The following is a 15,809-nucleotide window of genomic DNA, read 5'->3' as shown; positions in this document are numbered from 1 at the left end:
GTCTGTTACTCTCAGTCACTTCATGTGGGGGGGATTGAAGAAACTGCCTCATGAAGAGTGATGGGCTCATTTATCTAGGAGTTGTTTGCCTTGTGTCATTAATGTTTTAGCTGTGTTAGTTACCACATGCTGGCTAATGACTTTTAATTCATTTTTCCTGTCTAGTAAAGGTAAAGCATCAGAAATTTGTTGCTTTCTACTCTGTTATAAAAACAGGTAAAAAGAATAGTAGCATTATGTAAATCTATATTCAGTCCCAAAGATAAAACCTTTTAATACTACAGCTTCCCTTGCTGTGGTGCAATGAGTGATTGAAAGAAAAGAAAAAAAGAGTCTCATAGCAGTGCAATTCACCTGTTTTTGAAGCCTTCCAGTGAGTTAAATGCGATCACACACTCGGTTCAGCTCTCACACTAGTGCCTTTGGGTAGGTGGTTCCTTACGCAGCTGGAACTGGACGGGCATCGCCAAACATCTTTCGGTGAGAGCTTGGCAAAATCTCGCTGTGCCTCTGCTCGCAAATAGATCAGTGCTGGCAGAAGCATTTTTGGTAGTGAAGCACATTTGGGACTGTTGAAAGGGATGAAAGGAAGACAGGATGAAGCAAAAGTGCCAAGTTTGCATCCTGTAGTTAGTGCATGATGCGCATAATTTTTAGAAAGGGCTCGAAGTAGAGGCTGAGTGTAACCAACTGTGTGCTGAATTTTTCATATGATACACATTCAATAAAGCATTATTCTTGAAAATCTTAGGAAGGTCAATTATGCTGGAAAGAGAGTGCTAAGGGAAGGATCCAACAGGACAGCAAACCACAGAGAAGTTCCTGGGAAATGGGAATGTCCTACTTGTTCTGTTTGTACTGAATGACAGATTGTGTCAGGACCAGGAGTGAATCTAACATGGAAGTGGGAAAAGATGGTAATCCTGAGACGTATCTGGAGCGGAGGAGGCGGCGGCAGTGAGGCTTATGCTCCTGGAAGGTTTTTATTTGTGCTTTTGCTCAGCCCCGAAAAGGTACCATTTATCAAATCTAAGGTCTCAGGGAGAGATCTGGAGATCTTTGGGACATAGTGAAGAAGTTGGAGAAGAAACAGCAAGAGAGGGGGCTCAATAATGGGCAGACTGACCTGTGATCGTGACTTAATGGGCAACTGGGAGTTACGTTGTGCTGAACAGTGCTCATGGAAAGCAAGTTGTCCCACAGCCTTGGGACATCCTGGGCTGCCAGGTATATATGGCAGAATAGTTCCAGCACCTGACTTCTTTTGAAACCTGGCTGTGAGAGAACTGCTCTTTAAATCAGGAGGAGACGGCAACAGAAGACAGGAGTCAGAGCAGATACTCAAGTGCAGTTCCTTCAACCATGAAAGCCGCTGTCTTGTTACTTAACAGGATAGATTGATTTATTCTAGCACAGAACAACTGGTAAAGTCAGTCTGCAAATAATCTGAAGAGCTAGTCATTGAGGACAAATGCTGGAGGTCTTGCAGACAAATTATGAAAATACTGAGACCGCAAGTCAAGTTGTTGTTAAGGCAACCAAAATGTCTACTCCAAATTAGCGCTGAATCGTGTTGGGTGATAGAAGCAATGAGGGAGATTGCCTATTTACATTTCACATTATAAAAAGACAATGTTGACAGTATGTCTGCTGCTGCAGCTGGTGGGGCCACTCCTCTGCTCCCAGTGTGGCCTGTGACCAGGGAGGGGACACACACAGGCCCTGTGACTGGGGTGCTGTAGCCGATGGAGGTGGGGGCCATGGCTCCCTTCCTTGTGGGGCAGGTTTTTCCTGTGGGTTTCATTTTTTCTGTGCCCTGGCCTCCTGCTGCAGTGTAAGGCTTAGTGCTGACAGGAAAACAAACAGAAAAGCCAAGTCTCTGGTGCTGCCTGTCTGTGGATTGGAATACGGACATGGAATGACATTTGGCCAAAATTGAGAACGGGCCTTCTCTGACTGACCGAGAGGAAAAAAAAAAAAAACAAAATAACCCAACCCACCCCGCTTTATAAAGGCATTTTAGGGACACGCTGGAGGCCTGTGGGGGAGGCCGGATGCTACTGCGGCCCTGCCTGACAGGAGCAGAGTTGGGGCCGGTCAGCTCCGGGACAGCGGCGGGGGAGGTGCCGTGTGCAGGGAGCGGGAGGACGAATCCCTCCTCGAGCCTGTGGGATAGAAGGAGCCACAACTCTCGGGTCGCTTCCCCAGGCGGAGGTGAGCCCCGCCGGGCTGCGAGCGGCCTCTCGCCGTCCTCCCTCCTGACGGCCGGGCAGGCTCCAACCACCCGGCGCGGGCGGCCGCGCAGGGCCCGACGGGAGCTGTAGTCCTGAGGCAGCTGAGCCGAGCGGGCGGCCGCCCGAGAGGACTACATCTCCCAGCATGCCTCGGGGCAGCGGCGCTCCTCCTGCTCCCCGGGCTCGGCTGGCAGCCGGGCTGTGTACGTGGGAGCGGGAGGCCGGGCGGCGCGGCGGGCATGGGCGGCGGCAGCGGCGGGGAGTGAGGGGGCTGCCGTCGCGATGTGGCTGAAGCCCGAGGAGGTGCTGCTGAAAAATGCCCTCAAGCTGTGGGTGCAGGAGCGCTCCAACCAGTACTTCGTGCTGCAGAGGCGGCGGGGCTACGGCGAGGAGGGCGGAGGCGGGCTGGCAGGTACTGCCCACCCCCTGGGGGACTGGGGCAGGGTCTCCCGGGGGCTCGGCGGCGGGGTCGCCTCAGGCCCGGTCCCTAGGGAACCGGCGGGAGAAGGGGTCGGAGGAAGGGCTGGAGGGGGAGGGTGGCCGTTTGCCGGTCCTGGGTCACCCCGGCTCTAGAGAGGCGGGGAGGGTGGGGGGGGTATTGCCTGGCCGAGTTTTGGAGCCCTTGACCTTCATGGGGTTTCTCATGTGGTTCTCTTTTTCCTCCGTTCTCCTATTTTCCTTGCATGAGAGATGCACATCCAAAGAAATCCCACTGGTAAAAGGTATTGTAAAATAGTCTGGGTTGGAAAGGGAAGATCATCTAGTTCCAGCCCCCCTGCCATGGGCAGGGACATCTCCCACTAGACCGGATTACTCAGAGCCCCTTGAACACCTCCAGGGACTGATGAAGTTTCTGGCACGCTCCGTGGGATGGGCCCTGCTGTGCCCGTGGTAGCGGGGGAGCCCAGTGGGAATGTGCATCCCGGCAGGGCCAGGGGCATCGGGCTGCCCGGGGCCAGCAGCCGCCCTGGGAGTGGTACATGGAGCTGAGGTCAGCGTAGCCCAACACTTAGTCCTAATGTAACAGCCCTTTGCTCCAATGGACACCCTGACAGAGTTAGATTTGTAGCTCGTTGGAAGAGGAGACGTCGGAAGAAATGACGGATCTGCCTTGCTTTGGCAAGATGCTCATTTCCAAATCCCTTTTCCCGCATGCATCTGAGGCTGCCTGAAGTGAGCTCCTGCTCAGGCATTTCTGATCACTTATTTTAAAAACAAGCATGTGCTTTGATGGAGCTTGTCAGGAGGTGTGGGTCAGGAAAGTGACAAGGCATTGACCACCATATAATAAACTTTATTTCATGAGAACTTCCAGGTATGGAGCTGAGTTTCTATTTTTAATTCTTGCCTTTGTATCATTACACACTGCAGGGACCCCAGCTGCCACTGAGTCCTCTGCTGTGGTGGTGGCTATTCAGACTAGACCTGACTCCTTCATAGATTGATGGTGTCTGTCATTGACCCTGTCAAAGAGAAATGCTACAGGGAAGCAGAGTAAAGTTGTTCCTGGGTGGGATATGGTTCTTGGGTGTTCTGCATGAGTTGCATCTCTCTGGGTTTTCTAGGCTCTCTCTTACTGTGTTATCATAAAGCAAGCTGTATTAAATGTGAGGCATAATTGTCTTGTTGAAACATGTATTCATTCTACCAGACAAAAACACAAAGTCCAGACTTTTGGCTCATGAATTTCACACGTAGATATAGCCCTCCCAGGCGGAGGTGGGGCATTCCTCATTGGCCTCTTAACCACTTGGTGGGCACAAGGAAAGTGTGAAAAGAAAGCATCAAAAAATCCCAGATTTTCTTCTAGGTATGTCATAATATTATAGATAGGTAGATAGATAGGTAGATAGATGGATGAATGTTAAGCTTCGACTTAGAACCAGGGGTGATATTTTGCAACCTTGGAAGTCTTGTGGTCATTAGGCTAAATGGGCCATTCTCTGTCCTATATCTACTGTCCTGGTATCTTTGGAAGCCAAGGAAGCTGAGTTGGTATGAGGGTTGTCTTTCTGTGTGATAAAATTCATTTAAGAACTGTGACTAAAGGAAAACAGTAAGACCTAGAATTAGGTGTTCATTTTAAAACATCCTTGTAGGCTGACAGTTGGACAGGCAGCTGGGGCCTCCTAGTGCCCTTTGGATTTTGTTGAAAGTGAGGCTTCTATCACTAGTCTTGTGTCCTTGATGACATTTGACAGCGTGGAAAAACACTTGAATGGGATAATTCCTGCAGTATGCTTTTTTTAATCTGGCATTGCACATTTTATTTCTGTAGTTTTTCTCATAATGTCAGATTCATACAGATTTCATCTGTGAAAGTTATGTTTTTCACTGGACAGAAACAAAGAAAGTGAGGTGTTACTGAATTAAAATTGTGATTAAGAAAGATTAACAAAAAATGGGAAAAAATGCAGTTACATTTGGGTTTGCAGGTTTGAAAATATTCAAACCTCCTAGGTATAAGATAGAGTAATTTGCTGTGCCTGATTTTAATTTTATATTGCTGTGTGTCACTCAAGAAAATTAGCGCTTTAGAAAAAAACAACGAACAGCTATTATCTTCTGAGATCATTGCAAATGTGCCAAGTACAATCTTGTTCTGAACAGCATTTTTCAGCTGGTGGGACAAAGCTAGAGGTGGCTGGCAGCACTGAGGGGCTGAGGAGTTAAGAGTAAAAGAGGGAGGCAGCAGTGGGAGACTGTGTCTTGAGGGAAGAGAGGGGCAACACCTCAAGGCAGGAATGGGAATAAAGCTGAACGGTGCTGCAGGGTTTGAACAGCAGTAATGGGGACTAGCTGAGGAGGCAGTAGCAAAGGATTCCCAAGAATACAGGAGTACGCTTGGTAAGACAGACTTTAAGGAAGGGGAGATTTGAGGAAGCAGCCGATAGCTGGAGAAGGTGCAGACCAAGGAGAAAAAGATAGATGAAAGCAGAGACACTTACCTGGAAGGAAGACTGGGAATTCTGGTGCTGTCCTAGGTTTAGAGAAAAGGCTGCAATTGGATGTGTTTGTATGACCCTTCTGGACTGTTACAGCAGGACTAGTTTGTAGGTGCTACGGTTAGCTCTTCTGACTTGTGCCATCACACAGCATAGTTCTGAGTTGGCTGGTGTGGATAAAAATGGACAGAAATATCTTGTGCTGGTTTTGAGGCTCAGTCTTGGCTCTCTTCCTGCGGGTGTGCACCTGCTTACCTTTACATTTCATTCCCTTTCCTTTCTTAGAGCTTACCTAAGGCTACCGGTACTGTAACCTGTTTGACTGGTTCTACTTCCTGATAATTCAGCATGCAATAGGCTCTCCAAAGTATGTTGCTGTATGTCTGGCAGTGCAACCATGTCACCATGTCCTCTGGTTGGTCTGTCTTCTGCAGAGTTGCTGTGGGAGAGCTGCTCAGGTTTTCTAGAGTGTATTGATAAGAATATAGCTAGGCAAAATGGCCTGTCTGCTGAAGCACGGTTGTGATGACACAAAACCTGTGTTGTGAATGCATCTGCTGTAACCAGGGTCTAGTGAGACTAAGCATCTTCATCACAAAGAAGTCTCTTTGGTTATAGTTTAGACAGGACTTTAATTAGGAGGTGGGTATTCCTGGAGTAGTTATACAAACGAGTATTTGGTGTCATAAAATACCAATCTTCCACTGAAATGTCAGAAAACTAATTATTTGTTTTCTGCTTCAATTGTATCAATTCACCTCTTTCTGCTTGAGAAAATTAAGTGAAATGCAACTGTGAGAGGAGAAAAACTTATCAGTGAAATACATGGTTGGAACTAGTCTTCCCTGCTTGTTTTATGTGCCGAGGTTGGAACGGTAGGGAAAAAACCCTGACTCTTGAAGTACTGGATTTCCTGCAGCACTTATTGCCATCCTGAATGTATAGAAGGCTCCTGCTGGTATTCCTGCCTTTCAAAGGATGTAGCTTGTCTGCTTTATTGCTGGCTGGCTCGCAGGCACAGGAGTTTGGAGGAAGGTAGAGAATCGGGAGTGAAGTGGAACCCGGCGAGAAGGGAGGGGTGGGGGGAAGGTGTTTTAAGGTTTAGTTTTTATTTCTCATTACCCTACTCTGATTTGATTGGCAACAAATTAAACTAATTTCCCCAAGTCGAGTCTGTTTTGCCCATGATGATAATTGGTGGGTGATCTCTCCCTATCCTTATCTCGACCCACAAGCCTTTCATCATATTTTTTCTCCCCCATCCAGCTGAGGAAGGGAGTGATAGAGCGGCTTTGGTGGGCAGCGGGTGTCCAGCCAGAGTCAACCCACCACAGCTATCTATCACAAACTTACTTGTTTTACAGTATTTTTTTCCCTTTGGTTCTGCTCTGATTGGCCTTTGAACTCTTCAGTTTGTAGAAGTGAGAAGTTATTGCCGAATAACTGTAGCTGCAGAATATCACTTTCTGTGGTTGTTGCCACTCAGGGAAAGCTTTTACAGTATTTTCAAACAGCTCCTTTTTATGATGATGTAAATAAACTAAGAGTGAGAACTCAGTTGTACATCAAAGTGTCTAGTTTTCAAAATCCTTAGTGTAATGGGCCCGACCAGTGTTGTGCTAATAGAACATTTTTGTTTGTAAGGAATTCTTACAGTCTTATAAATATTTAATGTCCCTTAACACTTCTCATGTAGCAAATCGGGAGGCTGTCTGATCCAGTTTTAATATAATTAATTATTGACCTCAAAGGTACTGTTACGCATTAGAGGAGAGAACAGGCTTGTGCTTCAGAACAACAGTGCTCTTTTAAAAAAAGCCAGCAGCACATTTTCTTTGCTTCCAATTCTTCATTGGTAAAATGGAACTTATATTATTCTGTTTGCATTACAGTAGTCCCACAAAGGATAGGAAGTAGTCAGATTGCTGGGTATGATATACGTATTTAAAATAAAGAAGATTGTCAGCAGTAAAAAAGGTGTAACTGACAGCTATTCCAGGAAAAAAAAAAATAATCTTTGAGACTGTGGGTTGTAAAGGACCACAACACCCCCCAACCCCCGAATATGAGTAGTCTCTTGATGTACTTGGTGAAATAAATATAGAAGAACAAAGTGGTGTTGCCCCCAAATGGCAAAATGCTGGGCAATTATTGTCATGGCTCTATTGCCTACATCAGTACAAATGAGAGCATAATTCATTGCTGATATGTTTTGGTGCATGTCTCTGCAGCTTATGTTGATATTTAGTTGACCAATTGTTTTAGAAACTCTTGGGAAGAACACATCCTTATTTCAAAGCTATTCTGTATTCCTGGCCCTTTATTTTATTTTTAGGGCATTTTACCCTATTTATTTAAGTATGTAGGGCATTTCCCACGACTTTTACTCACATAGCTATGAAACCGAAAATGTTTGCTAAAAGCAAAGCACTTTCTCCATGTAAATGTGCATCTCCTTCCATATCTACAGCTGAAGTCATGCCCCGCATGAGGCAAAAGGACGATTTAGGTGGAGTCCCCAGTAGAAACTGTCGGGTCTGGCTTTGAGCAGAGATGAGAGTAGATGCCCTTCTGTAGGTTGTCCCTAAAATTGGTTGTTTGAGAGCAACGTGTACTGCATTTCGTTAGTGAGGGGTTGGCAAGTATCGCCTGAGCTGCATTTCCCCCTTGCCTCCCTTGTGGAGATAATGTTAGTGCCTGGGCTGAGCAGTTACTGATTTTTTTGTTACCTACTCCATTATTTTACAGTTGATATCCTTGTCATTGTACAGGTGAATTTTAAATCTCTGCTACCCTGGAAGTGAATCATTCTTTATTTTTTTTCTGAATGGCATTAGCAGAGTGCCAGCAAACTGCTCAGCAGTGACCTTACTAGCTGGGGTGAACCTGGTCCTTCATTTCCCATTGGGAAATAGCAATTAAAGGAGTGCTTGCTGAGAATCACCCAACAACTTGTAGTTATGGAAACCCTGACTGATAATACAGTATTCAAAAAACTTTCAGCTCTTAGGGCGCTTTCAGAACTAGGGTAAGAAGGTGAGACTCTGCTGATTCCTCACAATTATGCTAGTGTTCATAGCCATGGAATTAGTTCATCATGTACTGAGCATTTATCAGCTTAAGTGCAAACCTGTAGTCTATATCACATTCGTGGACAAAGCAGTATTGACTAGTGGGACTGTTGAACTGATACTAACCCGATACAGTTTATTGTGTCTAAAATCTAATGACCTTCCAAGTAGAGGGAAGCCGTTACGGCATTTTGAGGAGCGCTGCTCTGTAGTGCGCTGTTGTAATCATTCTCTCAAGCTGAGCAGTTGCATTAAGCTTATAAATGGTGACTAATGTCCTTGTACTGTATATCGTAACAGAAAACGCTATTAGGACAATTGTGAATGAAATAATAAAACATTTGCTGAAGCAAAGCCAACTTTGAGATCAGCTCAGTGATCTCATTGAGTCTGAGTCTCTCAGACTCATTCAGTACCCAAAGCTCTTTAAACAGACATAAAGGTTATCTATTCAATGGCTGACTTCAGTTAGAAACTACAAAAAAAATCTACTTTCCAACAGTAACTTACAATCTGTGAATTGCAAACAAGACAAGATAGTATTTTTCATTGATGTAATGTACTGGTCTTTGGGGTTTTTTTGTGTGTTTTTCATGATTTTTCACTTCCATTTTTTTTAAGAGAAGCAAAAGCATTCTGAAACTTGAATAGCCACAGTAAGGGAGTCACACAGTGTATCCTTAGGAAAACCGTGTTCTGAGGATGATTGCGTAGACTTACACAATTTTGTCTTACTTTGCTTTCTTGTAATTCTCACAATTGATATTTTTCAGAATTTGAGAGAGGGTTAATGGAAAGAAAGTGGAAAGAAAAGTATCAGAAACCAACCTAAAAATTCTGAAATACCTTTGAGGGACGCGTTTGAAATTATCTAAATCTAATGCTTCTATGGAATATTAAAAGCCTGAATGAAAAGATCATTTTCCATCCAACGTGGAAGGGTACTTAGAGGTGCTATGAGGGATATGTTAACTTTGCATATGAGCTCTCGATGCTAATAGCATTTTTTTGGGAATATCCTGTATCCATCATCTCAGCCGGTTCACGGAACCGACTTTACAGCATCTCTTTAGGTAATTGCATCTCTCATATTTTTTTGGGTAATCTTGTCTCTTATTTTGCAGTTCTTCTGTAGGAGCATACAAGCTGTGTGCGATTGTTTTGCATTTATGTGGCTGTGCTAGAAGAATGGCAAGCCTAGGAAATCCAGGAAGAAAGCATAAGTTATTGTTGCTTGTATTTTTGTTTCTGTTGTAACAACAAGAAAAACGATTAATTGTGCATCAGGATGCAAGAGCTTATCTATTTTCTGTATGCAGTTTTCTTCCTCTTTTAGGTTTGCCCGATTCTTAGATTTGAAAGGAACTTTTAAGATTCCTGGGCTAATATTTTTATTAGTGTGGAGAAAGAATGATTTTGGCCACCAAGATAAAATGCATACTCATTTTCTCAGGAAACTTTTTGCTCCAAGTTATGGAGAGATGAAGTATGTGTCATTAATGAAATTAGTATGTTTTCATCTGAACTCTGTTTAATAGGAACTATTTCAGTATTTAGTGGCAGGGAGGTGAGATGGCCATTGTATCTTGGGTGTATAATCTATATGAGAATAACACACTTTATGTAATAGGATGAAACATTAGTGTTCCAGACTTTATGCAGGAGTTGGCTGACAGACTGTTTATGAAGAATGGCAGGCATTTTCTAGCCATGAGCAGCAAAACTTCTGGATGTACAGAAAGTGCATGTAAAAACGGTGGGTTTTTCATAAAAATCAGATATAAGAGCTGTTTCCTGCGACTGGAAAACAGAACAGTACATGGCTAATTAAGAAGTAGTTCAATTACTGCTTGTGCTCGTTGAAGGCTGGGAACTGCTGTGCTGCTTTTCAGGTTGTCCTCTGGTTTACTGTACTACATGGCTATTGCTTCCAAGGGGGTCATCCTGAAAAAGTTCTTCACCCTCAGTTTGTGTTTATAATGACTTTTACTGGATCGAAGTATCATCACCTTCCAAAGAGGGTCCTCTGGGAGCACTTTTTGCTTTCAGTTTCTCGGGGTTCATTAGTCCTTACTTGGGTAGCATTCCTATTCACTAAGAAAGGAATCAGAAGTGAGTGCACATTTCAAAAGCCTTAGTTTGTAAATGTATAGCTGTATACATTTTCTTGAACACAACAGGTCTTCTGGTGGGAACACTAGATGCGGTGTTGGATTCTACATCGAAAGTCGCCCCATTTCGCATCCTGCATCAGACACCAGACTCTCAAGTCTACTGGTCCATTGCATGTGGTACGTACTATGATTTAGAAGCTAACTGAGTTTATAAAGTGAAAAATGAGGGTGCAAAGTACGGGATCCATTTTTGGGTTAGTTCTCTCACATCGTTATTCATTCCTGTGAATGAGTAAGTGGTTCAGAGTTATTTGAAAACCTGTGGTTGACAGTAGTGTGTGGTTCCAATTTTTCTGGATGTATCTACGGACTCTTCATATTACAGCCTCCGATTGCCTGCTCTCTGCAGCAGTCTGTGAAGTACTGAAGAACTGCCTTGGTGCTCCAACAGAGGAACCATCTTTTCTTCTGTCAGCTGCAAGTGTGTTTTGGGACAGTTCAGGATGACAGGGATAAGTTGACCCTTGGGAGTACTAAGTGTGCCGTAGGTAGGAATAACAGGAGCTGCTTATCCAAATGTTTATTTCTACTTTATCATTGCTTGTTAAAATGAGCCAGGTTTCCAGTCATGGTCAGAGCTGAATTCTTCTTCATATCTGTCGCTCTCGTAGTTTAAGAAGTTCTTCCTCTTTTTCATGTTGTGTTATTAATCAGTAGGAAATGGAAATGAAAATTGACCTTGAGTCGAGTATGTGATTTTTCCTGGAGCATGCTTTCTGATATCGCACATGGGTTTATTTTGTTGTGGGTTTTTAAATTTATTTTAAGTTTTACAGCTTCTCCTGAAAACAGTCTTAATTCCATTATATAGGCTGCTTAACCTCTGTGTGTCCAAAGAGACCTCCATTCCAAAAGAGAACTCTTTTATTCTGTACATGCATCATTGTTTTTTTTTCTGAGGCATGGTCTTGTCGTTATATTGAAGTAAGTTAATATTGTCATTTGATCTAATGCTAAAAAGTCATTGTTGTGGAATTAATCTATTTCTTAGGCTTATTGAAAACATCAATAATTACAGTAAAAAAGAACCATATATTTTAGTTTATTTTTCAATGCTTTAATTTTTTTTCAGTAGTAGTGTTCTTTAAAGAAACAAGACTCCATCTAGAATTCTCTGGGCTCTGGGCTTTCCTTTTAGTTGCCTGTGGCAAAAGAGGAGCTTTGCAGGAAATCTATCGTTCTGAAAACACTTACATGCATGAGTAATTCCACTAGTAAGCGCTGTGCTGTTGTTACATTCAACTTTGCTGTTATTGCTTTATTATCAATCCTCATTGCTTCAACTTAAATGAAAAACTGGGCCTCTTGCTGTCTTTTCTATACAGTTAGCTACTTTAAAAATACAGATTTGTTCTTTTAGGTGTTTAGTGAATAGTTTACACATTTCTTGCTGTAATGCTGATCTGCTCCTGTTCACATTGTGCAAGGACTTCTCTGAAAGGCATTGTCAGTGAGAAAACTGTTTAATAATGATTTAATGTAATTCATTACATGTCACTTTAAAAGGACAGCTTTATAACGTTGGTAGAATTTGAACAGCTTGTGAATTGGCAGTGAATAAAATTTTAAGACTACTTCTGAAGAATTCAGAACTGATGGTGGTGGGCTATCAAAAGGTACTTTGATAAGTATGTTCAAAATCTACTCTGGGGAATTCTCATGTCATCAGGTCAGCCCTTGGGAAAATACAAAGGGTAATCTTCACTTTAGGATTGAATTTATATCAATTCTGCGTCGCACAAGTATACTTTACAACAAAAGGCTACATAATGTAGTTGTACTTTGTGTTAGAAAACAGATTGTTCCTTCTGTGAAGTGAAGAAATTGAATAGACTACATTTTGTTCCTGCTATTACATATTAAGGATCTGAAGCGGTGCTCTTAAATCATTTAAATATTTATTAAAAAGTTTCATCTTTACTGTGTCACATCTGTGCCTCTGATTCACACTGTGACTCAAATAATTGGTCTACATGTGTAGTCTGAGAAAAATAATTAGTTTGCAATTTAATTGCTATGTTAATTACACTTCATATAATTTTTTAAAGTGTTGTTGCGGATCCACCCATATTTAGAACAATTTCTATTCATTCCCAAGGCAACTTTAACTAATTCTGTGGAGCCCGTTGAAAGTTGTTTAATTAGTCTTTACAAAGTAAATTGAGAAAAAAGAAGTTGTTAAAGGTGTGTTCTTGCTTAGGGTTATTGATAGTATGTGATTACACTGGCTGATTTTAGTTGTGAGCATTCCTGTGGAGGATGAAACTGCCAATTAATTTATATTCTAGAATCCTTTTATTCAAACCTATGTAAATGCTTTCCCTCTTTTTCCCTCTCCCTGCCTCCCACCATCTGATGAGGAGCCACCTGTCTTTAAAGAACTGACTCAGTATTGAATTTGCTGGACCTCTACTGTTGTTTCACTGGTGTCATCTCTGCTTATTACCAATTACCACTTGCATAATTTGTAACTTGAGTGTGTGGAAAGAATAAGATGAATTAACATAAGCATTTTGAAGTTGCCCTACCGCATTTCTCTAATTATTGAAGTAACTAGTGAGTAAGAGTGTTACTTTGTATTTAAAGTAAACCAGTAATCGAAATGTATTTCTGGAAAGTTCAGGTGAGAGGGTTTTTTCTCTGCTATAAAGTTGCAGTGACATTCACCATCTAGTAGGGGATAGCTCTCTGAAACCTAGATTGAAAAGCAGTGTAAAGTAAATAAAGTAACAAGGTTGGCTTCTCTCTAAGGTGTTTGAAAATGCAGTATGTTTAATTTTGTCTTTGCTCTATGGTTAATACATTCCTTACAGTTATTGATAAGTTGTTTTAAGTTACTGCTCCTCTTGCACATATGTAATGAGAGGAGAGAGAACAGTCCTTATTCCCATGTGTTTGAGTCCCAGAGGGTCCAGAAGAAAAAAATACTAATTCTAGTGCTGCCAAACATTGTTTCAAGGATCTTTCAGCTTGTATAAATCACTGAGCCTTTTTTTCTGCATCAGGAGTTAGCTCTGGTGTATGGTTTCCATATGGGGTGCAGATGTGCTTCTCTCCTCTTGCAGAAGCCTGCAACTGCATGAAAACAATGTGTTGTTTGGAATTATATCATAAGCAGAACTTTATTGCAGGCAGGATGACATTGTTTCCTGAATAATGGTCGCCTAAGCTTTAGCGTGGTTAGAAATATAACTGATAGATAGAATGAGATAAAACCATGGCCTATAATGAGTACAAGGAAGTAGCAATTGATTGTTTGTTGTCAGTAGCACAAATAGTTGTTTCATGTATCTAAAGGTAAATCTTTGCTACCTTCCTGGTTACAGTGATGTGTGACTTATATCCTTACATTTGTTAGAAGGGATTTGCACAGCAGGTCCAAGTCTTGGAGTTCTACTCTGGAGAATTGTGTGTCCCAGTGATCACAGCTGAGGATGTCTAAGGATCAGATTTCATCTTCCTCTTACTCTCATGAATTTGATCTCACATTTCTCACCTTCTAGACTATTAGACTGGGAGTGCTCTAACGATGCTCTGCCGTGTCCATGTTGGGGCGGTACAGGCTACAGCACTGAGCCACACAACGTTGACAAAGCTGAGGTGCTTCTGGATGTAAAGACTAGAAATATAAAGGGCTTGAAAGATAAAAACACAGCAGTGTACATTTTTAATGTACACCAAATATATTTTTAGTGTACAGAAGAGTTGGACAATAAAATTGAGACTTGTGATTTGGACTTGATTATTTAACTTTGTGAATTGGGAATTTGCTAAGTATTCTCTTGATTATTTTTTTAGTGAAAAGTTTAAAGCCTATTCTAGTTTCAAGTAATGCTAACTTTCTCTTTCAATCAGGATCCAGCAGAGAAGAAATAACAGAGCACTGGAACTGGTTAGAACACAATGTTATGAAGACTTTATCAGTATTTGATTCAAATGAAGATATTACGAGCTTTGTCCAGGGAAAGATAAGAGTAAGTAACAGGCACATAACATAATTGGGAAAGGCTAAGTTTTTTTTTCCCTCTAAATGTACACAAGTGTTCAAGGCCAGGCTGGATGGGGCTTTGAGCAACCTGCTCTAGTGGAGGTGTCCCTGCCCATGGCAGGGGGGTTGGAACTCGATGATCTTTAGGGTCCCTTCCAACTCTAAACATTCTATGATTCTATGAAATAGTATGTCCTCTTTAGAATATCAAAGGACAGCATCGTAATGCTACGTAATTCTTATTGAGTAGTATGTTCCTGTTAACTTCAGTACACTCCATGGTTCTTGTTTATCTGTCCCATGGTTAAGTACGGTTGGTTGACATAAACTCTTCTTGGTAAATGACACACCAAATTCCTTTAGATAGTGGGCTAAAACGGTTGATAAATTATTTCCCAATAATTTTAATAATGCCTGGGAAACGTATGATATATTTTTGTGAAGGTGCACTTTGTATATGCTATATATTTAGCCCAGGAATTCTTGTGATTAAGTGGGGAAAATACATCTATTTCAGAAGAGGGGACCTGGGCTTGCCTAAGTTGTGTGGGAAGCTTGGTGGATGAGTCTGAAATAGCACATTTGATTTGTGACCTGTGTTTTGATCCTCAGACTATTCTTCCTGTTCTAAAACTTACTATCTTGTTAGGAGAATGCCATGCTGTATGCATATGGGTGCATATATGACACCCACCCACATGGATGCATATATAAGGTAACTGGTTCTTTTGTTTTAGGGTTTAATTGCTGAAGAGGGAAAAGGTTCTTTTGTAAAAGAAGAAGATCCTGAGAAGTTCCGTGAAGGTCTTATGAAGTTTGAAAAGTGTTTTGGTTTACCGGAGCAGGAGAAGTTGGTTACCTATTACTCGTGCAGTTACTGGAAGGGCAGAGTGCCCTGTCAAGGCTGGCTTTATCTTAGTACCAACTTCCTTAGCTTTTACTCATTTTTGCTAGGAGCAGAAAGTAAGTAAGCCTCGATACTAAGCTTGGTCCCATCACATTTTACCGTTTATCTTTCAGATTTGGAAGAATTCTTCCTATGTCCTAAGGGAGCTATTTTGCAATGTGAGCAGATGTCAACACAGAATAGAAAAAACTGCAAACATAAAATACTTTATGGAAATGAATACATTTGTGTAACTTAATACACAATGTCCATTAGTTTTCTTCCTCTATATAAGCTTCAGAGAGAAGGCAGACATGTTGCAGTTGGCTGTAACTAAAAGATGTTCATCATCTTTAGTTCATGCTGCACATTGATTTGGTCTGTGAGGATTACCGTTATTCCTTCACACACAGACTTGATATTTCACGAGTGCACTACGCACTGGTGATAATTGCACATATCTTTTTTTCCTGTGTAACGTTAATTTGAAATGCCCAATCAAATGCCTCTA

General features: G+C 42.0%; 1 protein-coding gene across 2 annotated transcripts in view; it reads left to right on the top strand.

Moving 5' to 3' along the window:
• The first annotated feature begins 2,419 nt into the window (after positions 1 to 2,419).
• The window catches only part of TBC1D8B (TBC1 domain family member 8B), a 35,549-nt gene continuing 22,159 nt past the window's right edge, over positions 2,420 to 15,809 (top strand). Inside the window, exons 1-4 of one of the 2 annotated variants that reach the window (XM_074147028.1) lie at positions 2,420 to 2,646; positions 10,431 to 10,541; positions 14,280 to 14,398; positions 15,150 to 15,375. In XM_074147028.1, the coding sequence (XP_074003129.1) occupies positions 2,517 to 2,646; positions 10,431 to 10,541; positions 14,280 to 14,398; positions 15,150 to 15,375 (586 nt within the window). In that variant the 5' untranslated portion in view covers positions 2,420 to 2,516. The remainder of the gene's footprint in view (positions 2,647 to 10,430; positions 10,542 to 14,279; positions 14,399 to 15,149; positions 15,376 to 15,809) is intronic. The other variant, XM_074147027.1, reaches the window with a different exon arrangement.

The sequence above is a fragment of the Numenius arquata genome, chromosome 5 (assembly GCF_964106895.1).
Source record: "Numenius arquata chromosome 5, bNumArq3.hap1.1, whole genome shotgun sequence".
Taxonomy (NCBI): Eukaryota; Metazoa; Chordata; class Aves; order Charadriiformes; family Scolopacidae; genus Numenius; species Numenius arquata.
The sequence above is the reverse complement of the archived record's forward strand: the minus strand, read 5'-3'. Positions and strand labels throughout refer to the sequence as shown.